General features: G+C 39.6%; 1 protein-coding gene across 2 annotated transcripts in view; it reads right to left on the bottom strand.

The window, feature by feature from the left end:
* Positions 1 to 24,054, bottom strand: part of ECPAS (Ecm29 proteasome adaptor and scaffold) — a 100,540-nt gene that overhangs the window by 41,689 nt on the left and 34,797 nt on the right. For both annotated transcript variants that reach the window (XM_070742437.1, XM_070742436.1), the window contains exons 16-27: positions 21,709 to 21,832; positions 21,232 to 21,312; positions 17,732 to 17,951; positions 13,773 to 13,864; positions 11,908 to 12,042; positions 10,137 to 10,302; positions 7,095 to 7,267; positions 5,350 to 5,451; positions 4,358 to 4,481; positions 3,430 to 3,575; positions 2,741 to 2,795; positions 1,558 to 1,672 (exon numbers count right to left, since the gene is read on the bottom strand). In XM_070742437.1, coding sequence (XP_070598538.1) covers positions 1,558 to 1,672; positions 2,741 to 2,795; positions 3,430 to 3,575; positions 4,358 to 4,481; positions 5,350 to 5,451; positions 7,095 to 7,267; positions 10,137 to 10,302; positions 11,908 to 12,042; positions 13,773 to 13,864; positions 17,732 to 17,951; positions 21,232 to 21,312; positions 21,709 to 21,832 — 1,533 coding nt within the window. The remainder of the gene's footprint in view (positions 1 to 1,557; positions 1,673 to 2,740; positions 2,796 to 3,429; positions 3,576 to 4,357; positions 4,482 to 5,349; positions 5,452 to 7,094; positions 7,268 to 10,136; positions 10,303 to 11,907; positions 12,043 to 13,772; positions 13,865 to 17,731; positions 17,952 to 21,231; positions 21,313 to 21,708; positions 21,833 to 24,054) is intronic.

Raw genomic sequence — 24,054 nt, 5'->3', positions numbered from 1 at the left:
ACTTTTATTCTATTTGGAACAAAGTTTATACATGGATAGATAAGAATAAAGTTCAATATAAAGTTATGAAAACTGTGTGAATATAATCCAAAGTTACTGATATTTTTAGTTGTTGCTATTGTTTGTTGGTTCTTTTTCTTTTTTCATCAATTTAACTCTAAGTGTATTAGAATGTGTAAACAAAATTCTTTTTTTCAATTAGAATATTATTTTGACTTTAAGATTTAAGATTGACTTCTAGAAAAGAGGGGTAATTTTAACCCCTAAGTGTTTAAATGTTTGTAAGTCTGTATGTTTTTTTATTAAAAATCAATAAAGTTTTTGAGAAAAAAATATATATGAAAGCTTATGAAGGATATTAATTTTCTACCTCTTTGGGATCAGATTATATAGCCTCTTGGTTCTGCTTCATTTATATATGTCAAATTTCTTGTCATTTCTATGCGGATCTACATCTCAAACTCAATTGGAAAAAGAAGGGGTTAAGGTTCTTTACAGCAGTGTTTTTCAACCAGTGTGCCGTGAGACATGGTCAGGTGTGCCGCGAAGCAAGAGAGAAAGAAAGCAAGAGAGAGAAAGAGAACAAGAGAGAGAGAAAGCAAGAGAAAGAGGGAGGGAAGGAGAGAGAGAGAAAGACATAGAGGGAGGTAGGGAGGGAGAGAGAAAGAGCAAAAAAGAGGAAGGAAGAGAAAGAAAGGGATGGAGAGAGAAAGAAGGGAGAGAAAGAGGGAGGGAGAGAGAAATAGAGCGAAAGGGAGAAAGAGAGAGAGATAATTTTATTGTCCAAACTTTTTTTAGCCCCCACCCTCCTCCCGCTCAATGTGCCCTAGGGTTTCGTAAATGTAAAAAATGTGCCGCGGCTCAAAAAAGGTTGAAAATCACTGCTTTACAGAACACTTGTGCATTTTTGGGAAAAACATTTTCACTTGAATCTTGAAACACTACTGCAAATGGGTATCTTGCATAATAGGGACTAAAATTTATCATAATTGGAAATATTTACTCAACTGATTTTATATGGTAAAAGGAGTGAGAAGAGGCTGAAATTGAACTGTTCTCTCAGACTTTAAGAAATGACTGGCAGGATTTTTGTCCATTTAAAAAGTTTTAAGTTATACAGATGTTACAAGAAACATTATTAATATAAACATATCACAGGACAGATTGACCTTCTGTGTCAATCTGGATTTTATTACTTTTTCAGGGATTTTATTACTTTTTCAAACCCATTCTACACTATCCTAAGATGCGTTTTGCTTCCTAAAGTATTTAGGATACAAGACCCCAAAAGATTACATCAAAACATAACACAGTGAGATCAAATTATAGATTGCCACACAGGAGGAAAGCAAATACATCTTATAATTTCAGAATTTTAAAATAAAGCTCATATTGATTCAATATAATTTAGAGGAAACGTGAACAGAAGGGTTCAGATGCTCTGAAGCATTCCTCCAAACTTGCTTTATATTTAAACTCATTTACTTTTAATCCCCCTTTTAAATTATTCCCTGCCTCTTGATACATATTCTATCAGTTGAAGTTTCTTTAAAATACCTTTTCCCAGTCATTAGAGTTTCAACAAGTGTAGTAACTAGTTCCTGTTGATCTTGTTCGTTTCCAAGTTCATACACCAAACCAAGACCTTTAGAAGCAACATCTTGACTTAGTTCTATAAGAAATAGAAAGCAAATTAAATGTTGCTATTCTCAATTGTTACATGCCCAAACATTAACCAATGCAATACCAGCTCAACCACATTTATCCATTCAAAAGTACAGTGATCCCTCTATTATCGCGAGGGTTCCGTTCCAAGACCCCTCGCGATAATCGATTTTTCGCGATGTAGGGTTGCGGAAGTAAAAACACCATCTGCGCATCCGTGCCCTTTTTTTCTATGGCCGCGCATGCGTAGATGGTGGAGTTTGCGTTCCCCGCCGCCCACGCAAAGGGGAAACCCGATTCGGCTCCTCGCTGCTGCTGCGCTACCAAGCAGATCAGCTGCTGGGCGGCCGAAGGAACCTTCCCTGGGTCTTCCCGGCCGCCCACGCAAAGGGGAAACCCCGGCTCCTCGCTGATGCCCGCCGCTCGCCCGCCCGCCAGCAAGAGGGGGAAGACCCAGGGAAGGTTCCTTCGGCCGCCCAGCAGCTGATCTGCTCGGCGCAGCAGCAGCGAGCAGACAAAGATCGGGGTTTCCCAGCCGCCCACGCAAAGGGGAAACCCCGGCTCCTCGCTGATGCCCCCGCTCGCCCGCCCGCCGCCCGCCAGCAAGAGGGGGAGAGATAGAGAAAGAGAGAGAAGGAAAGAAAGAGATGAGAGAGGGAGGAAGAGAGTGTGAGAGAGGAAGAAGCAAGATAGAGAAAGAGAGAGAGAAAGAAAGATGAGAAAGGAAGGGAGTGACGTCATCAGGTGGAAAAATCGCGATATAGCGTTTCGCGAAGATCGAGATCGCGAAACTCGAGGGATCACTGTATATTAATATCACAAACACACAACAATAGAATTCCTAAAACCAAGGCCAGAAATGTTAATGCTAGAAAGCCAACTCCTCAGGAAAGAATAACAAGCAGTTTCCTCTGAGACTTTCAAATCACAACATTGAGCAAGTTACAATTTCAATAATATCTCTGTACTGAAATCTTGTGGGGGGTTTTCATCTATAAGTTAAGCATTTTTGTTTCTAATAGGGATTTGCATCTTTAATCAATGAACAAAATAATGCAGGAACATTCCTACTTACCATCACTGTCAGACAAAATAGTTACAAATGCAGTTTGAATCTCTTTGAGATGTGACTATGAAAGAAAAAAGAGGATTTTAACTTATAGCTGTTACTTGAAACCCAATTTTAAAATCTCACTGATAAGAATAATTCACCCCTTTTTCTGGCTTGCCCTGTGTGGAGGGAAGAACAAGATTTGGTGCGAAGCCTCTGATGGCTTATTCTTGAGGGAACACAATCTATAGCAGATTGTTAGTTTCTTTTATTCCCTGTGGATGGATGTGGCAATAACCCTTTGAAATATGATTAGAGGTCAGAACATGCAGATTTTTTTCCAAGCTAATACAAGAATCATACAATCTCACTGTCAAAACAATGAAGTGTAAGACTCAAAACAACTTTTCTATGAGTTTTGAAAAAAAACAGTGTGCTGTAAATGCACCTGTATCCCTTTTGCTCAGCGAATACACTTCCAGAACAAATAAAATAACAAAAAAACAGAGTTGGAAGGGACCTTGTATGTCTTCTAGTCCAACCCCGTTTGGCACGATAGCCTACACCATTTCAGACAAATGAGAATTCAGAAACAGACAAGCAAGAGGACAAAAGAATGCACATGAAATCACAGAAGGTCAATTAAATCATATTCCCTACCCCCCACCCCAACTTCAAAAAAAAGAAAATGGGACATAATTTTTTCTTCCTACCTTAATTTCTTTGTGGGCGCTCAGTTTCTTCACCAGTGATAAAAGCCAAATACAAGATGCTTGTCTTATGTGAGGGTTGGGACTTATGATATGCTTATTCAAAACGACGTCTAGGACCCAGGGAACCACGTCGTTAATTTTCACATCTGTTACATTGAAACCATTGCAGAGGAAGTTGAGAATAATGCAAACAAAAGGATTTGAAAATCAGAGGCTTGTCAGCAATGTTTTCACTTTCAATAGTCATGGTTCTGCCTATAAATATTCTATGTATAAATTCTGGACTTTTATCCAGTTTCCATGTACATTTATGCTTACCAAAAGATGCAAGTTTACAGTGCTACACAAATAAGGGCTATATGGATTATTTTGTCAAATTTTCTTTTTCTCTTTTTAATCAGTCTCTCCAACGTTTCCCAAAGCAATCTAGTACAGTGCCAGATTATTATACCAGATTTTACAAGAGGCATAAATGATAGGATTCTGTTTATCCTATACATATGGATGAAACCCCCTGCTTAGGCAGGATAGCCTACACCATTTCACCATTACAAACTACCCTAGCATATAAAGGGTGCATTTGGAATTTAGGCTGTAGTTTCTTTGAGTTATATTCAATTATCACTCATAAGCACAAAGCTAATTGTAGGTGCAAAAATTACTGCTGAAGCATGTTCCATATTAAGTTACTTTTCAAAAGTCAGATGAACAATACAAGTGAAATTTCAATAGAAATCTGTCATTCTGGGTTTGTTCAACAACAGAAGCTCTTTTTTTAACACACCAGGAACTAAGTCTACGGAGAGGGGTGGCATACAAATCTAATGAATGAACGAACGAACGAACGAACGAACGAACAAACAAACAAACAAACAAACAAAATCGTTCTCTGAATCATATTGTTAGATATTCCTATACCCAAACTTACCAATAGGAGCAGTATACTCTTCTTCAGACACTATCCATGCATCACGGGCAGCTACAGAACTCGTCCCTATTGCAGCACTGGTAATAGCTTCACCAACCGTAAACTGTAATTCAATTTGCTTGGCCTGAGAAACACACAGTAAAACAATATTAAATTTCAGTTCGCTCACTATCAAAACCAGTTGTAGTTTCTAGGCAAGAAACTTGCTACATTTATTACAAAGAAGATTATAGCATATGTCAGTGATGGCAAACCTTGTTTTCCCCGGGTGCCGAGTGTGCACGCACACTATCACACATGCGTGAGTGCCCACACCCATAATTCAATACCTAGGGAGTGTGAAAACAGCTTCCCCCACCGCTTGGAGGCCAGAAACAGCCTGTTTTTCCAACTTCTGGTAGGCCCAATAGGCTCATGTTTCGCCCTTCCCAGGCTCCAAAGGCTTCCCTGGAGCCGGAGGAAGCCAAAAACACCCTTGCAGAGCCTCTGTGTCAGTCAAAAATCAGCTGGCCAGCACACACATGCACATTGGAGCTGAGCTAGGGCAACAGCTCATGTGCCAGCAGATATGGCTCTGTGTGCCACCTGTAGCACCCGTGCCATAGGTTCGCCATCACTGGTATATGTCATTACAAATCCTACCATGAAATTTTCAGCTGATTTGAAAAGTCATTCCTGCATTTAAATCAAATTTATTTCAAGTCTCATAGCATTATTTCCAGAGGGGTGGCATACAAATCTAATTAATAATAATAATAATAATAATCATCATCATCATCATCATCATCATCTATTTCCCAACAAAAGTTATTTATTTTCATTTATTATAACCCATAGGGACACTCCAAGCCACAAAATTCCCTAGGCATTCAAGCAAACAGGTTAGGCTAGCCTTGTTGACGGTTTTTTGGTGATTGGATCATTTATCATTAAGTTAATAAAAGCAACTGTTTCTTCAAATATATATTCTAAGAGGATAATTAAATAATTACCTCTACAGAATCCATTAATCCTTGCAAGAGTAGCTTCTGATGAGGAAAATCTCCATCCCCTACTGGAAAGTAGCCCAGTGTTTGAATAGCTCTTTCTTTCATCTTAAAAATACCATGTGGGGAGGAAGAGGAGGAAGAGTGAGAAAGAGTGTTATTTTAAAATCTGCTAGATTAAAAGGGGAAAACCAAAACACTTCCCCATCAGGACAACACCCAGATGAGCATAAATTAATACTAAGACTAGCATCAGACCAACAATCAAGAAGTAAACAATACCCCAGGCAATGAACTATCAAACCAGCTAACAGAAAACAGCCCAACCAAAAAGAACTGACCAAGACTACTCCCACCAACACTGACTGCGTAAGCCACTAGAACAGGATTTCAAACTCACATGGTCATGACATATCAGGATTTTTTCCCCCTTTGCTAAACCGGGCGTGAGTGTGGCCAGTGTGTGACGCATAGGCCTGAAGGCCAGGAGTTTGTACTAGAAGATGTGACAGAAATTCCCATTCCTTTCTTTTTTTTCTTGTTGCAGTTATTAGTATAATCATAACTATCAGTAACAATCATAATAATATTCATAGTAATTTTTTGTATCTTCATTCAACATAATTCTTAATCTTCATTTCATATCCAGTGTATTTTTCTTCTTCGTTGGTCTATATCTCAGTGCTTTCCTTAATCTTATCCTCCTCTACTTTTTGTCCCTCTTGAATTTCATTCTTAACCTTTTCTTTTACTTCAATTCCCCAGCTTCTTCTCCAGTCATCAAGCAGATCTTTGAAAAGTCCAACCACTTCCGGATAATTTGCTCCATGCCTACGAGATTACAGCCCTCCTATCCAAAAGTTCAGCAAACTTCAGTTATAATAGAAACTCTGTCTCCACCAAGTCCAAAAAACCTTTCCTGTGTGCGCCACTAGTCCTTAAATGTTGCTTACCTCCAATTCTCAAAGTCACAAATTGTCCTTTTTAAGAATCGTCCAGCTACTAAACACAATGGCGCTCTAGATTCAGTCTTCCGACTCCATCTTTTCTGTTTTTAAAACCAACTTCTCCTCGACTTATTGTCTTCTCAATTACTTGTATCTCCATCAGGTCATATAAAGCAAAAATTCCTTAAGTCTTTAGGTATTTGTTACACTTCTTTTTATGTTTTTTACTTCATGGTCTCCATTTGCTACGTAGTCGCTCCTTAATTTTTGGTCTCTTTCTTTTCCCCCTTTTAACTGTTAAAGTACTATTCTGATGTTTCTCTTGGCAAAATCACTCTTCTGTTTTCTTCTTCACACTCTCCAGCACTTCGTTTTAGAATCCACTTCCCAGTTGACTCCAATCTTTCTATTTTAATCCTGCTGTTTGTGGCCACTGCAGTTAGGACAACACATGACTTTGCCTTCCATTGCTGCATCGCTGCAGGCTGAGAGGACAGACCTGAGTCCCTGGGGGGGAGGGGGTTGCCACCCCACCCCATGCTTACCAGCAGGTGCCTGTCTTTCCCCCCACCCCTCCAGGATCTTTCTGACCAAACCGGGTCTTCCTAACAGCGCAGATACTGGGGTTACCCGGTGGAGCATGGGGAACTCCATAGCGCTCTAGTGTTGGCCACGCCCCTTCTCCAATTCCCATTCCTTTCTAGTATTGATGATGTCACCTAGTTTGGGCAGTGAAACGTCTACAAGAAAATAACAAAGATCTTTTAATCACAGGAGAATTGTAACAATGTTGGAAAACATTACCTTATTAGTTTCTTTGCCAGACGGAATTCTGGCCAGTAAACTTTCAACAAGATGGAGTTTTGTAAAACCACTGCCTTCGTTGGGGATGGGCAAAGGCGCATTCCTGCCAATTTCCCCCAGTGCGGTACATGCAGCTATTGCTAGAAGTGGTGATGTACTATCCAAAAAAGAACCTAGTAAAAGGTAGAAAGATTACTTTGTATTTTCCCCTTTAAAATCCAGCAGGTTGTATCCCAAAGGAACAGCCTCTAAAATGGTCTTAGCCCTTAAGTAGCTATGGCAGGACTTAAACTCATGGTGTTTCTAGCCTTACGCCTTTATCAAGCCAAACTTAAAACAGTTAATAACTTTTGCATTCCCCTGCACACCTGCCTCAAGTGGGAGAAGTATGTTTTTTAGAAAAAATGAATACAGTAGTCCCTCGCTATACCGCACTTCACCTACTGCGGCTTCACTTCATCGCGGGTTTTCAAGAAATATTAATGAGAAAATCATTCACGGATCTTCACTGGTTCGCGGGTTTCTGAGGAAGTCGATTGGCAGATTTAAACAGCCCGCTGAACTCGATCGGCAGGTTTTTCAAAAAATATATATCTAAAATGGTAAATACTGTATTTAAATACTGTATCTAAAATAAATACTGTGTGGGAAGGGTTTATAAACACTTAAAACAATGAAAACTTACCAAACAATTACAATATAAATACTTAAATAAGTACTATCAGTCGATAAATTCCCCATCGCGGATTTCACCTATCGCGGCCGGGTCTGGAACGTAACACCAGCGATAGGTGAGGGACTACTGTACTCCCAGAAATTCCCAGCATTTGTAACAACTGTACCAACAAAATATAAGAGTTTTGCATGACGCAGATCAAAAAAGTAAGGTTCTACATTTTGGCAAAAGAAAAGTTCTACATTAAGCAAGAAAAACAAAACGCACAGGTACAGTATCTGCGGTACCTTGCTCAACAGTAGTAACTGTGAGGGATGTTGTAGTCCTAGTGGACAACCATTTAAATATGAGCCAGCAATGTGCAGCAGCTGCCAAAAAAGCCAAGTATAGTTCTGGGCTGCATTAACAGAGGGATAGAATCAAGATCACGTAAAGTGTTAATACCACTTTATAATGCATTGGTAAGGCCACACTTGGAATACTGCATTTAGTCTTGGCCCCCACGATGTAAAAAGATGTTGAGACTCTAGAAAGAGTGCAGAGAAGAACAACAAACATGCTTAGGGAACTGGAGGTTAAAACATATGAAGAACGGCTGCAGGAACTGGGTAGGTCTAGTTTAATAAAAAAAGAAAGACTAGGGGGAGATATGATAGCAGTGTTCCAATATCTCAGGGGTTGCCATAAAGAAGAGGGAGTCAAACTATTCTCCAAAGCACCTGAGGGTAGAATGAGAAGCAATGGGTGAAAACTAATCAAGGAGAAATTTCCTGACATTTAGAACAATTAATCAGTTGAACTACTTGTCTCCAGAAATTGTGAATGCTCCAACACTGGAAGTTCGTAAGAAGATGTTGGATAACCATTTGTTTGAAGTGGTGTAGGCTTTCCTGTCTAAGCAGAGTTTAGACCAGAAGACCTCCAAGGTCCCTTCCAACTCTGTTATTCTATTCTATATTTGAGTAAGTTCAAAATTATTAACTATAAAATCCCAAAGTTACTTTATTCTAATATGCATAATACTAATTCAATTTAAATTTTATATTCACTCATTGGCAACCCTCAGTCTCGAAAGACTATGGTATCGTACTCTGGAGAGAATTCCTAGAACAGCATCTAGTGTGGCTAGAAAGGCCAATCGGAGAGTGGAAATCCCTTTCACACTGTGCTTGGATTCATTCTGTCCCTTGCCTGGCCCCATATTTCGATGGTTCTGGGACTGCCTCTTTACATCAGCCTGCAGAACAAATGTCTCCTTGAATTGGAGAAGGCCATGCTGCATCTTTAGCCTCCAAGCTGAATGATCAGAGGTCAAGGTTTCCCAGCTGTTAATGTCCATTCCCAAGGCCTTTAAATCTCTCTTACAGATATCCTTATATCGCAGCTGTGGTCTCCCTCTGGGGTGCTTTCTCTGCATTAGTTCACCATACAGGAGATCTTTCAGAATCTGCCCATCATCCATTCTCACAACATGCCCAAGCCAGCGAAGATGTCACTGTTTCAATACATGCTAGAAATTCCAGCACTAAATAGTCACTCAAAGTACATTTTATCTCATCATCATTTGATAGAATCTTCAGTGCTAATTAAATAACAGCCCATTCCGTGGCTTTATCTGCCAATGGCTCATATTCAGATAGAAACATAGAAGTCTGACGGCAGATAAAGACCTCATGGTCCATCTAGTCTGCCCTTATACTATTTCCTGTATTTTATCTTACAATGGATATATGTTTATCCCAGGCATGTTTAAATTCAGTTACTGTGGATTTACCAACCACGTCTGCTGGAAGTTTGTTCCAAGGATCTACTACTCTTTCAGTAAAATAATATTTTCTCATGTTGCCTTTGATCTTTCCCCCAACTAACTTCAGATTGTGTCCCCTTGTTCTTGTGTTCACTTTCCTATTAAAAACACTTCCCTCCTGGACCTTATTTAACCCTTTAACATATTTAAATGTTTCGATCATGTCCCCGCTTTTCCTTCTGTCCTCCAGACTAGACAGATTGAGTTCATTAAGTCTTTCCTGATACGTTTTATGCTTAAGACCTTCCACCATTCTTGTAGCCCGTCTTTGGACCCGTTCAATAAATAGATAATACCAATCTATTTTTAATGTCAAGTACGTTACTTGCAACTAGTTAAATCTGTTTTCAAATGATTTGTGAATCAAATATCACATCAATAAATGATAAAATGAGACGAGTTTGAGATTGTACTATTATATGAGTTTTATGACAAAGTCTTCAGGTAAGAGATAGGCAAAGCAGCACAATGGGCCAAAACTGATTTAATTTTTCAAAACCACTGCAAACTAAACAAAATGGGCCCAAAACACAAGGAAAATGCAAACATTCAGACTGACCTATAGTTTCAGTTGTTGATTTTATCAGCTGGTCGTGTTCTGGTGCTACAATGGTATTTCGGTCTTCTATACCATGTAGTTCCACTATTTTCATTTTTCTTTTTGACAAATACCGTCCTATTGTGAATCCCAGAGCCAACAAGGATCCATGTTGCATTTCCAGATTCTGTGGTGAAAAGAATGACAATCCAAAAACAAGTTAACAATTCATTAAGATAAATACACACACACACACATATACAGTGATACCTTATGATACGAACCCCTCGTCTTACAAACAACCTGAGATACGAACCCGGGGTTCGGAAATTTTTTGCCTCTTCTTACGAACTTTTTCCTTCTTACAAACCCGCCACCGCCGCCGCAAAGAAGCCCCACTGCCCGGCTGTCGCTTTTTGAAACAGCCGGGAGGCTCCTCAGCGTCCTCCTGAACCCAAACGCCAAACCCGAACTTCCGGGTTCGGCATTCGGGAGGCCGCCGAGAAGCCCCCCGGCTGTTTTAAAAGATGACAGCTGGGTGGTGGGGCTTCTTGGCGGCCTCCCGAACGCCGAACCCGGAAGTTCGGCAAAAGTTCGGGTTTGGGAGGACACTGAGAAGCCCTGCCGCCCAGCTGTCATCTTTTAAAACAGCCGGGGGGCTTCTCGGCGTCCTCCTGAACGCCGAACCCGGAAGTTCGGGTTTGGCGTTTGGGTTCAGGAGGACGCTGAGAAGGCGGTGTTTTTTTTGCGGGTTTTCTTTTTTCGTTGCACAGATCAGTGTTTTTCAACCAGTGTGCCGCGGCACACTAGTGTGCCGTGAGACATGGTCAGGTGTGTCGCGAAGCTCAGAGAGAGAAAGAAAACAAGAGAGAGAGAGAAAGAAAGAAAGAGAGAGAAAGAGAGGGAGGGAAGGTGGGAGAGAGAAAGACATAGAGGGAGGTAGGGAGGGAGAGAGAGAGCAAAAAAGAGGAAGGAAGGAAGAGAGAAAGAAAGAGGGATGGAGAGAAAAAAGAGAAAGAGAGAGAAAGAGGGAGGGAGAAATAGAGCGAAAGGGAGAAAGAGAGAGATAATTTTTTTGTCCAAACTTTTTTTAGCCGTCCCCCCCTCCCCACTCAATGTGCCCCATGGTTTTGTAAATGTAAAAAATGTGCCACGGCTCAAAAAAGGTTGAAAATCACTGGCACAGATTAATTGATCTTACATTGTTTCCTATGGGAAACAATGTTTCGTCTTACGAACTTTTCGTCTTGCGAACCTCCCCCGGGAACCAATTAGGTTCGTAAGACGAGGTATTACTGTATATGCATATATATGCATTTAGAACATTTTGAGCAGCCTTCTTATATTTAAAGATAATAGTGTGAGTTTTAATAGCCTAAAATTTAAAATAGTATGTCCACGCATATCGATTTTAGTTGATTATTTTTCCTTCCACTTATAAACATGCTATATAGCTTCTTACAAAAAATAATTCTTTTGTTCTTATAAAAGTGTTTTCCCCTAAGCTACTGTGACATATATATGCACTAAAAAAAAGCAAAAGATTTTTTCCTCAGACAAAGACTTTACATTATATGCAACTGTACTTGAACTGAATTTAATTTAATTAGCCAATTTTAGTTGTAACTATTGGGCTCTTACTTCCAGGTTTTTTTTTTGATATTCATAAAAAAACTCTTCATTCTTAATTTAGTTCAATATTTCTTAAATAGAAAAGGGCATTTCAGATACATAGTAATACCATTATACTTTCATTCATATAAGTGGTGTGAAGTAAAAACAAAAATATTACATGATTGTCCTTTGCTGTTTTTATCAGTTGCTGAACAGATGTTTTGAATTCATTTTCTGACACTGTCAAAAGTACAACTGAGTAAAATAGAGCAGCCAGTTCCCGCATTTCTTCCTTATTAGTATTCATAAGATTCTGAAAACAGTATAAAGGAATACAATATGTTAAAAATAGATAATACCCTACAAGTCTTTAAATAATAAAAAGACTGATCCAATTAACTCCAAGTTTTCTGTGGGGAATGGCTAAACAACATCTCCAAAGAATATTTAACTGAAGAGGAAGGAGAAAACAATAATACTTAGAATTCCACATCGCTCTTGCTTTTCAACACCATTAGCAATAGCAACTAAATAGAGAGCTTTACATCCCTTCTAAGAGGTTTACAGTGTCATCGTTTTATCCCCAACAATTTAGGTCCTCATTTTACCGACCTTGCAAGGATGGAAGGCTGAGTCAACCTTGAGCCAACCAGAAGTGTTCGGAAACTCCAGATCGTGCAGAATGCAGCTGCGAGAGCTATCATGGACTTTCCTAAATATGCCCATGTTACTCCAACACTCCGCAGTCTGCACTGGTTGCCGATCGGTTTCCGGTCACAATTCAAAGTGTTGGTTATGATCTATAAAGCTCTTCATGGCATCGGACCAGAATATCTCCGGGACCACCTTCTGCCACACGAATCCCAGCGACCAGTTAGGTCCCACAGAGTTGGCCTTCTCTGGGTCCTGTCGACTAAACAATGTCATTTGGCGGGACCCAGGAGAAGAGCCTTCTCTGTGGCGGCCCCGACCCTATGGAACCAACTCCCCCCAGATATCAGAGTTGCCCCCACCCTCCTTGCCTTTCGTAAGCTCTTAAAAACCCACCTCTGTCGTCAGGCATGGGGGAATTGAAATATTCCCTTCCCCTAGGCTTATAAAATTTATGTATGGTATGACTGTATGTATGACTGATCTCTTAAATTGAGGTTTTTAGATTTTTTAATATTAGATTTGTTTACGTTGTCTTTTTATTGTTGCTAGCCGCCCTGAGTCTGCGGAGAGGGGCGGCATACAAATCTAATAAATAAATAAATAAATAAATAAAACTCCTGGCAGTGAATAGAGTTAGCTTGCAAAACTGCATTCTAAGCACTGTCACCACAGTTTTTTGCAATACTATGTGCAATGCGATGAAACTAAAGACTAGGGACAAGAATTCAAATATTGACTACAAAACCACAGTCTATTATTACATTATTTTAGGTACTTTGATAGAAATTCTGAGTAGAGTTGCCTCTGAAACTTTATTTTAGATAATGAATTCTTAGTAGAAGTTGTTATTTTCCTGTCACTGTCACTGATTTTTTCTTTAAAATTTTATTGTAAAGATATCCCTATGACTTATCCATAGAGGCCTATATAATTCACTGTGAAGCATTACATCTAAAAGTATGTGTACAGTAGAACCTCTAGATACGAGCTGCTCCACATGCGAGTATTTCAAGTTACGAGCTGCGACGCGAGCAAAATTTCTGTTCGACACCCGAGCTCAAATTTGGGATACGAGCCGAGCGTCCACTCCATTTTTCCCAGTTATCTCCGGGCGAAAAGCCAAATCTAAATGCATTTGTTCGAGATACGAGATGATCAACATACGAGGTCAGCTCTGGCATGAATTAAACTCGTATGTCGAGGTACCACTGTATAACAATTATGCCATATTGGCTTCCATGAAATTACTTTTAACAGTAATTAGGAGACATTGAGAAACATGTTTTTAAGTTTATCACAATCATTCCTTTTTTGGGTATGGGAAAAAAAATCTGTTCTGCTGGAAACAAGTGCAAAATTTTAGAATAAAATCATCTTTTTTTAGCTTACCTTTATCCAATCCATCTTGTCTATAAATCTTACAGCTAGCTTTTCAGGATAGACTGAAACAACCTCCAGCAAACAGTACATGACCGGTAAACCTATATTTTTTTAAAAAAAGTTCTCAAATTATTAAAATGACAAAATTTGAGCAACAGAAATTATTGTATTCTATGTAAATAAATTTGCTAATGAAATCACCACGAAATGCTAAACTTGCTAAATGAAATCATCATGCACACTAATATGATTTATTGTCTTCACAATAGGCATGCCAAAATTATTCGAAACAAATATTTACATTCCCTTCACCCTGTAATCTAATACTATTGTTAGATATAATATGCACTGAAAGATTGCATGTACCTCATAGTTGGTGAGATACAGATGATAATACAGGTAGTCCCCAGGTTACACCGTCCCCGACTTACAATGTTTCGTGGTTATGACACAAAACCGCCCCCCTCTTCCTGCCACGCTGCGCTTACTTGGTTTGCTCTCACCGCCCCAAATTTTGGCAGTGGGCTCCGGAATCAATGGCATTCGCCAGCTCCGGTGCTTTCTGAACCATGGGGGTTGGAAGAAGGCGTGAATGAAGCGCTTTAGCAACCAGACAATTTTTTTAGTCGCGGAAATGACGTCATGATGAGACGACCCGGAGGCAGCAAGGCCCTTCAAATTTGCATATTCAAAGCTCAAATCGAGCTTTAGAGTAGCTGGCCATGCTACAGGCTTGGGGGGAATCAGGCGAGATAGTGTTAAAGCGAAATGGAGGAAGATCCCGACTTACACCGAAATTCGGCTTACGATCCACGGTAGGAACGGATCGACGTCGTAAGTCGGGGACTACCTGTACATTGTCTTGCAAAGCTGCTCTGGAGTAGAAATTCAAGCTTGCATAGGGAAACTGACCCTTGTTGCATTTAATAGTATACATGTAAAAACATACCTAAATTGATGAGTGGAGACTTTATATGCAGCAGGAAATGCTGAATGTGGCATAGTTACAAATAAGACCAGTAATATAACCTAGAAATATCATCTACAGTAGTCCCTCGCTCTATCGCGCTTCACCTGCCGCGGCTTCACTTCATCGCGGGTTTTGAAGTCAGCTTCATTTGAATGATTTTACCACACAAACAAGCGCTAGAATCCCCCAGCGGGACTCCCAAATGATAAGCGGGGCGGGGACTGAGCTCCGGCGGAGGCCCGTCCCCTTGTTCAATCCCCCTCGCCAGTGCCGAAAGGAAAAAAAAGAAAGGAACGCGACGCGGCGGGGATTTCCAGACTGGGCTCGAGGGCGGAAGAGGAAGTGCTCGAGGGCGGAAGAGAGAGAGAGAGAAAAAAAGAAACAGCCGGGGCAGCTCACCAGGGACTTTACAGCCGGGGCAAGGCAAAAAACACAACATTTGGCCGAACTTCTGCAAAGAACAGAGTAAGTAGTAGTGGGGGGGGAAGGTTAGCCGGCCGTTGCTCGCCTCCAGGCATCCGGAGCTGGTGGGAAGGAGGATAAATTCCCCATCGCGGATTTCACCTGTCGCGGCAAGGTCTGGAACGTAACTCCCGCGATAGGTGAGGGACTACTGTATCTTACTAAATAGCTCAATTTGCTAAAACTACAATAGGTGTTAAGAGTTCAGTATTTATGGGATCATGTACTGAGGTGGGGGGCGTGGCGTGTTTCCTTTGTTCTTTTCTGATGTTAAGTTTTGTTATTTCTTACTATTTTCCCCAGCATTCTGAATAATGTTGTTGAAAAGGAATTGCTTAATGAGTTTGTGTGGATGGATGTCAGAATTTTTCTGACCTGCATCTAAAGAGTGTCATCACATCAGAAAACTTGAGAATTCAAATATGAGATAAAGACATTCAAAAATGAAATCCAGGATTCTCTACTAAATACCTTAACAATATTCAATATGTTAAAACTTGAATGTATATTTGAACCATACTGACCTATACAGATAGTCCTCAACTTACAATCATTTGTTTAATGACCTTTCAAAGTTACAGCAGCATTGAAAAAGTAACTTATGACCAGTTCTTGCACTTATGACCAGTGTAGCATCCCCACACTCATATGATAAAAATTTAGGTATTTGGCAACTGGAAAATACTGTATTTACAGTGGTTGCAGCATCTCAGGGTCATGTAATCACCTTACCATCTGGATTCTGATAAGCAAAGTCAATGGGATAAGTTGGATTTGCTTACTCAACAACCATATGATTCATTTAACAACTGCATTGATTTGCATAACAGTAGCAATAAAGTTCATAAAATCAGGCACGAGTCATTTAACAATCGCCTTGCTTAGCAATGTAAATTTGGATGCAATTTTGGTCGTAAGTCGAGGATTTAGCTGTACAACGTATGTTGACCTGCACCAGCAATTGGCTGAAACATCATGCATTTATTATTTTGTTAAGAAATGATATGGCATAGAGATGCAACAAAAACCTATGTGCTATTTATGGAATTTCAAGGCCACGACATAATCTATTCTACTAACATTTTGGACGCGCTAGCAAATCATTCCTGGGGGGAAAATAAACTACTGTAGCCAATCCAAGCTCATCTCATTATTCATAACAGACACTTCAGTTCAGGCAACAAGAATGAAACACATTCCAAGACTAAGTGGTGCGCCTATCTACAGAGCCCACAACATCTCAAAGTCAAATTTATTTGATTTTGAGATTGACTTTTATAATAAATCTCTTGTAATTGCTTAAAAGATGATAGGTTGTAAGCATTTAACATTTACAATTTTTTTAAAAAAACTGGAGAAAGGCCAGTTTGGATCCCCCCCCCCAACCTTAAGACATAAACTTAAATGCAACTCAAACTTAAGTAATATGAACCCACGCTGTCAGTGACTCACCCACGCAGAACCCAAAAGCAGGGAAGATGGAAGAATGAGAGGCACAGCTGCCAAAATCTCGCGATACTGGAAGTGATGCCACTTCCGGTGTCGCTGTGATAAGAGGAAGTGATAGTAAGACAGGGATGGGGAAAGCCTAGAATGCTGGAATCAATGAAAGACATGCAAAAGAGTGGAAATAGAAATATATAGCAGGGAATGCAAGATTAGAAAACCTGCATGTTTTTTTCAGTTATCTTTAGCAAATTAACTTCTGAAAATTAGTTAGCCACCTCCCTTATAGTTTTTCACTCCTGTTCACACTCCCCGGTCAGAAGATGAAATTATTATCTAGCATCTTCAATTAGTATATGGGCTATAGTAACAAAAAGTCTAATTAAACATATGGTAAGATAGAAGTGCTGGCAATCGCCTAAAATATAAGGCATCTAATGAGAACAGAATTCTAAACCAGCTAAAGTTTGGCTTAGGCCTCATGCAGGATGGACAGTTTTTCTATGCCAAAAATTACACTTTCATTTCCCCCCTTCTTTACAGGCTAACAATAAGAGGCCCTATCATTCAATTATATTTCAATCAGGACACTGGAAAATAAAATGTGTTTCTTAAAATGTAATCAAATCACCGTGTTAAAATTATGTAATTTTCGAAACAATGGGTTTGCCAAAAATCTACTCGCTGAACATACACTTTTTAGTTCTTTAGTTCTTGAACTTTAGTTCTTCTAAAACTGGAATCACTGGAGCTTCAAAGCGGTTCCAGATTATTTTTTTAAAAAAATTATTATTGATTTTGAAATTGAAGCTACCTTGGATGAAATGTTTACCTTTAGCATTAGTGTGTATTAGAACAAAAGCGAGTGTTCACATTTGAGTTAGTTCAAATCACTGAAGCCTGATAAAGATAAAGGCTTTGACCTAATGTATTGCGTTAAAACGACTCTTACATTTTTAGAAAGTGAATCAGTTTACACTAACAAAATGACCAACAATGGATGCTGAATTAATCTTTTGAAGCAGCATATTACTCATTCATGATAAAGGTAGAACATTTTTTAAAGCTTTGTGACTTGTGTGTTTCTCACCTCCAACACCAGATAGCAACTGCTGAAGAAGACTTATATAGATCTGTATAGGATTGCTTTCACCACCCTTTGAGGATGAGGATGTTATAACATTTCCAGAGAGGAGGTTTCTTATATAACGGCCAATGGCTGGAGCATGATCTTGCATATCAGCTAAGCTCTGAGAAGTGGGCACCACACCAGCACTGTAAGCAAGACACATCCGGAGATACAGCACTATCTAAGCAAAGCAGGGAAAAAAAATAAAGATCACAAACTTTCTTTTACAGACTAAACAAATGTGATCCCTCCCCCCCCCCAGCCATTAACATCATCTATTGTGTTACTGTTATTTAAAATGTCCAAAGGATGTTGTGGTCTCATTCATTACTAGGGTCTGTTAGGACAAATCAAGCAAATTATCCCAATGTTCAAAAGTTAAGGAAATTAAGGCTGACAGTAACTTGCCTAAAAACATATCATATTCTAAACTAAGCTCTCTGCCACCCTATGTCCTGGGTACCTAAATTTGATGTCCTATACCCGTGATGGCAAATCTATATCACATGTACCAAAGGTGGCCCGCAGAGCCGTATCTGCCGCACGAATCCCAGCGACCGGTTAGGTCCCGCAGAGTTGGTCTTCTCCGGGTCCCATCGAATAAACAATGTCGTTTAGCGGGACCCAGGAGAAGAGCCTTCTCTGTGGCGGCCCCCACCCTCTGGAACCAGCTCCCCCCGGAGATTAGAACTGCCCCCACCCTCCTTGCCTTTCGTAAAGTTCTTAAGACCCATCTCTGCCGTCAGGCATGGGGGAACTGACACATCTCCCCCGGGCCTATACAGTTTATACATGGAATGTTTGTGTGTGTGTTTGCTTTTAATAATGGGTGTTTTAGTGTTTTTTAAATTATTAGATTTGTTTTTTACATTGTTCTTGTTATTGTTGTGAGCTGCCCCGAGTCTACGGAGAGGGGCGGCATACAAATCTAATAAATAAATAAATAAATCTCAGGGCACGTAAAGCGTTGCCCTATGTCAGCTCCAGTGCACATGTGTGTGCTGGCCAGCTAATTTTCAGCCTTCCGGAGGGCAGGAGCGAAGGCCATTTTCATCCTCCCCAGGCTTCAGGAAAGCCTCAGGAGCCTGGGGATGGTAAAAAATGGACTCAATGTTTTTGAACTTTCCGGTAGCGAAAAACAGCCCAACAAGCTTACCGAAAGTCCATTGGCTTCAGTAAGGACTGTGTGCATGCGTGCAGGAGGGTAGGGTTGTGCATGTATGAGGGAAGGGCGCTGTATTATGGGTGAGTGTGTGTGCGCTATCACACTCATCCTTTTGCCACTCGAGAAAAAAAAAGGGTTGCCATCACTACCCTATGCCAAACTTTTTTTTTTTTAAATTTAAAAATAAAAATCTAAAATAAAACAGTAATCAATATGATACAAAATAGCCTCCCCCCACCCCCAAAAAAATACAATTCCCATTAATGCTTTTGGACTTTACAAGCCTATTTTGAATTAAAAAAACAAGTAATACCATGTTTCCCCCAAAATAAGCCCTCCCCGAAAATACCATTTCACTCCCTACCTGGCATGAAAAATAATGAAAATCAAATAGAACATCTAGGGCAGACCTGGGCAATAGCACTTAGACTTCATAGAGCTTTACAACCCTCTCTATAGAGTCAGAGGTTTACACAGTCAGTATATTGCCAACAATCTGGATCCTCATTTTATCAACCTTGTAAGGATGGAAGGCTGAGTCAACCTCAAGCTGGTAAAAATTAAACAGCTGACAGTCAGCAAAATTAGCCTTACTCTTAACATTACAAATATACATTATTCTGCTTGAATCTACTGCTGCAGAAGCTGCCCTAATCTGCAGAAGAAAATCTATCAAAAAGAGGATTGAAGAGTTGAACTTTCTGTCTCGTTTACTTCTTCAGGAATATATTAACTCTATTAGCCGGTCTGTTTTAGTGAAAGAATTTAAAAATTCTTAAACTAGACAGATCATGCCTGATGTTACATAAATAGTACGATTTCAGAAAGGAAAAGAACGAAACATAGATATTGGGTGCAAAAAGTTTCTTAATATCAACTTTCTACCCATTTTTAATAAATGTCTAACTAAGGAAAAGGCATCATTTTTTTTCTTTATGACATTTTAAATTTATTTATTTACTGGGCATTGGAAGAATGCAGCAGACATGGCTGATAATGTTTAGAGGTTTCAGTTTTGCTTTGCAGTTGTTTTTAAAATACTTTGTGGGGGGAGGTTCCAATAGGTTTTGACTTCAGGTGACTGCATGGATTTGCAGTGTTCTTGTTAAGATTTTCAAAAGTGGTTTACCTACGCCTTCCTAGTGCTGAGAGAGAGAATGGTTCTCCTAAAATACATCAGAATAATAAATTTAACATGGAATTAACTTTTTAAAAATTATTATTGTGTAAAGGAAAAAATAACATCCTATTTTCTCACTGAAAATCAGGAGCAACTTGCAGAGAGGTTGGGAAAAATGGGGAAAATAAAACCAATCAGCAAAAAGCTGAATAAAGACCAAACAAATGTATTAAAAAAATCTATATAGAAATAAGAGATCAGGAAAGCCACTAAAGTCTTGTGTAAAAGGATTCTCTGCTGGCTCACAAAAGTGCTAGCAATGTCCTCATCTGTTGAAAGAAAGCTTTGTGGGGAAAAAAAGTGTCACTATCAAAAGTTGTCCCCTCACTCATAACCCACCAAAAGGCCCAATAAAACCTCTGATGCAGATCTTAAATTTCAAGTATGTGCTTGTATAAAATATAGTACAGTGGTACCTCATGATACGAACCCCTCATCTTACGAACAACCCGAGATACGAACCCGGGGTTCAGAAATTTTTTGCCTCTTCTTACGAACTTTTTTCTTCTTACGAACCCGCCGCCGCCGAGAAGCCCTGCCGCCCGGCTGTGGCTTTTTGAAAAAGCTGGGGGGCTTCTCAGCGTCCTCCTGAACCCGAACGCCAAACCCGAACTTCCGGGTTCGGTGTTCGGGAGGCTGCCGAGAAGCCCCCCGGCTGTTTTAAAAGGTGACAGCCGGGCGGCGGGACTTCTCAGCGGCCTCCCGAACCCGAACTTTTGCCGGACTTCCGGGTTTGGGAGGCCGCCGAGAAGCCCCGCTGCTCGGCTGTCACCTTTTAAAACAGCCGGGGGACTCCTCGGCGGCCTCCCGAATGCCGAACACGGAAGTTCGAGTTTGGCATTTGGGAGGCCGCCGAGAAGCCCCCCAGCTGTTTCAAAAGGTGACAGCCGGGCGCGGCGGTTTTTTTTTCGTTGCACGGATTAATTGAGTTTACATTGTTTCCTATGGGAAACAATGTTTCGTCTTACGAACGTTTCATCTTATGAACCTCCCCCGGGAACCAATTAGGTTCGTAAGACGAGGTATTACTGTATTTCAAGATGGCACAATATATACAGAAGACAATTTTGTTATTAACAAATAGGGCTTTCCCTAATTTGTAACTGAGATGCATACCTCTCCAAAAGTAGCTGGGTTGAAAGGCATTACTGTTGTTCCAGTCATGTATTTAGCTGGAGTTTTCATTCGGTGAGAGGCCTAAAATAAAGCATTTATGCATTTAACAGAACATGGTGCTTATTCCTCAAATGTTTTGCAATTCACACAAATTACTGGGATTTACAACTAGTCCTATGCCTTTTATAAGTAGCCCTTGCTTAATGATTGCCTTAGATAGTAACCAAGTAACTTTGTGACCAATGCCTGCATTTACAATTTTTGCAGGTCTGTAAAGCAAAAGAAAGATTAAGTAAGATCATAAAAACAATCATGGTCATGTGATTTTTTTTAACTTAGTGGCCACTTAAAGTCTCAACTGTAGTCACTAAACAAAGGCTACATGTAATTCAATTCATGTCCTCAATAGGGAACAGGGTTGGGAGTTCATTATTATGGGTATACTTTGAACAAGAGTTTTAAGCTGAAATCCTGTACCTTGTCTTGAATATACTGGACCATTTCTGGGAACGAAGGCATTTGTTTATCAGCACTTTCTTTTTCATTTTTACCAGGAAATGTTCTCAGAGCACGTTGTGCTTCTCCATGTACTTCTTCCCGCCTTTCAGAAATTAAAATACAACATTTTCACGTACGTACAAGCAAATAGAACTTTTTCTCCATCAACCTCCCAAAATAACTCAGCATAAAAACATTGTAACATGTCGGTTCATATTAATGCAAAGGTATTTATATTCTGGATGTGATTTCAAAAAGGTAATTCAAAATGTAGAATGTAGCACCTGTCTGCAACTCTTTAAAGTAGCTGCATCCTCTCCTGGAATCACACATAATTCAAAGAGGGAAGGCATGGCGTTCTAGGAAAAGACAACTTCTTTTACACTGGGCTCCCTTACACTTCGAAATACATTGCTTGAAATGTTTTCTGCAGGATTGCACAACTCTAAGAACCAATTATTTAGCATTACATGCACAAATAAGAAACAGCCAGGATCCTCTTTCCATTGTCTTCTTATTTGGACATTAGATAACAATAAATTAAACTTTAGTTTGGTTCAATAGACTCTTGACTAATGTCTTCACAGAGACATTAAATAAATCACCCGTGACTTAAAGTTGATTTTACTTACAAACTGACTTAAAAACCCCACCTATCTCATAAATGTAAGCTACTTTGGAAAATGCAAAAATGAAAATTTATTCTGATTTATTCATTATCCCAACTGCAATAAAAAGGAAGACATTTTTAGCAGTTACATAATTTAAATTCCTAGCTTATATTATATATGAACTAGGACACTGCATTTTTCAGCCTTTTTTTATTTTGACGAAAGATCTCTAGCTGTCCAAATTGTTGACACAAGGTGAGGTTTAGAATTTAAATATTTGGACAAAGATTAAATCAGGCATTATTATGCCTAGTAATCTTCAGTAATGTGTTACTAAATTAAATAAACATTTTACCTGATCTAGCAAAGCTTTCCATATTCCAAAATACAGCCAAACATTATTTCTCTTTCTACTTATAAGTTGGACATCTAATTTTTTTTACCAACTTTCTAAACCACTCATACAATTCTAAACATCATTTATTACATATAATCTTATAAAAAAAATTCCATAGTTTTACTATTTCCACAGGTTTAAAATGGTCAGTGCCTTCATGATTTTGGCCTACAATGTTAGTTTTCAAAAGTTACCCTGTTTTCCACAAAATAAGACATTCCCTGATAATAAGCCCAATCAGGCTTTTGAGTGCATGGCAATAAGGCAAAGCGTTTATTTAAGGGTTCAAAACAATATAAGACAGAGTCTTATTTTCAGGGAAACATGGTATGCTTGGACATAACTTTAACTAGTATTTTATCCTCTTCATCAGCTTTCTAAAAATATTTCATTTTTTAACCTAATTATTATGCATCCAACCATGCCTAATGGCCCCAACTGAAACTGGAATTGCAGTCATAGGTTGTAAAGCAAGACTTCATAGGAGCACATCAATTTATAATGGCAATCCCAGCACTCCCCACTGCAGTTGTTAACTGAGAAATGCAGGTCATCAACCAAATACCCACCCCTGGCCAAGCCATTCCAGGCGTGTCCCTTTTAGGCCTGAGTCTCAGTAAAGTAAGGAACTGCCTCTAACTCTATCTCCCCCCATCTATCTCTCCTTATTTGTTCCGTATGGGGCAGCAGTTGTCTTTTTTTCTGTCTATGGAAAAGGGTAAAAATATTAGCTTCAAAAACAAAGGTGATATTATTTGCTTAAAGACTTTCCAAACAATTTTTAAATTGTTGTCTACCAGGCCAGGCTCTGATAGTGATGGAGGAAGCAATTTTTGAGATAAACCCAGGGGTTTTAGATTTGATATACAAACAGGCATCAATAACATGTACTAATAGTGTGTGCCAAAAATAAATAAAGTTCCCAAGGATCATGATAAACCCATATTTATTATTTATTTATTTATTACTTAGATTTGTATGCCGCCCCTCTCCGAAGACTCGGGGCGGCTCACAACACGTGGAAACAAATCATAAATAATCTAAACAGATTTAAAATATTTAACGATTTAAAAAGACCCCATATACTAACAGACATACACTCAGGCATACCATATATAAATTAAACATGCCCAGGGGAAGATGTTTCAGTTCCCCCATGCCTGACGGCAAAGGTGGGTTTTAAGGAGTTTTCGGAAGGCAGGAAGAGTAGGGGCAGTCCTAATCTCCGGGGGGAGTTGGTTCCAGAGGGCCGGTGCCGCCACAGAGAAGGCTCTTCCCCTGGGGCCCGCCAACCGACATTGTTTAGTTGACGGGACC

This window comes from Erythrolamprus reginae, chromosome 2 (genome assembly GCF_031021105.1).
Source record: "Erythrolamprus reginae isolate rEryReg1 chromosome 2, rEryReg1.hap1, whole genome shotgun sequence".
In the NCBI taxonomy this organism is placed as follows: domain Eukaryota; kingdom Metazoa; phylum Chordata; class Lepidosauria; order Squamata; family Dipsadidae; genus Erythrolamprus; species Erythrolamprus reginae.
The sequence above is the reverse complement of the archived record's forward strand: the minus strand, read 5'-3'. Positions and strand labels throughout refer to the sequence as shown.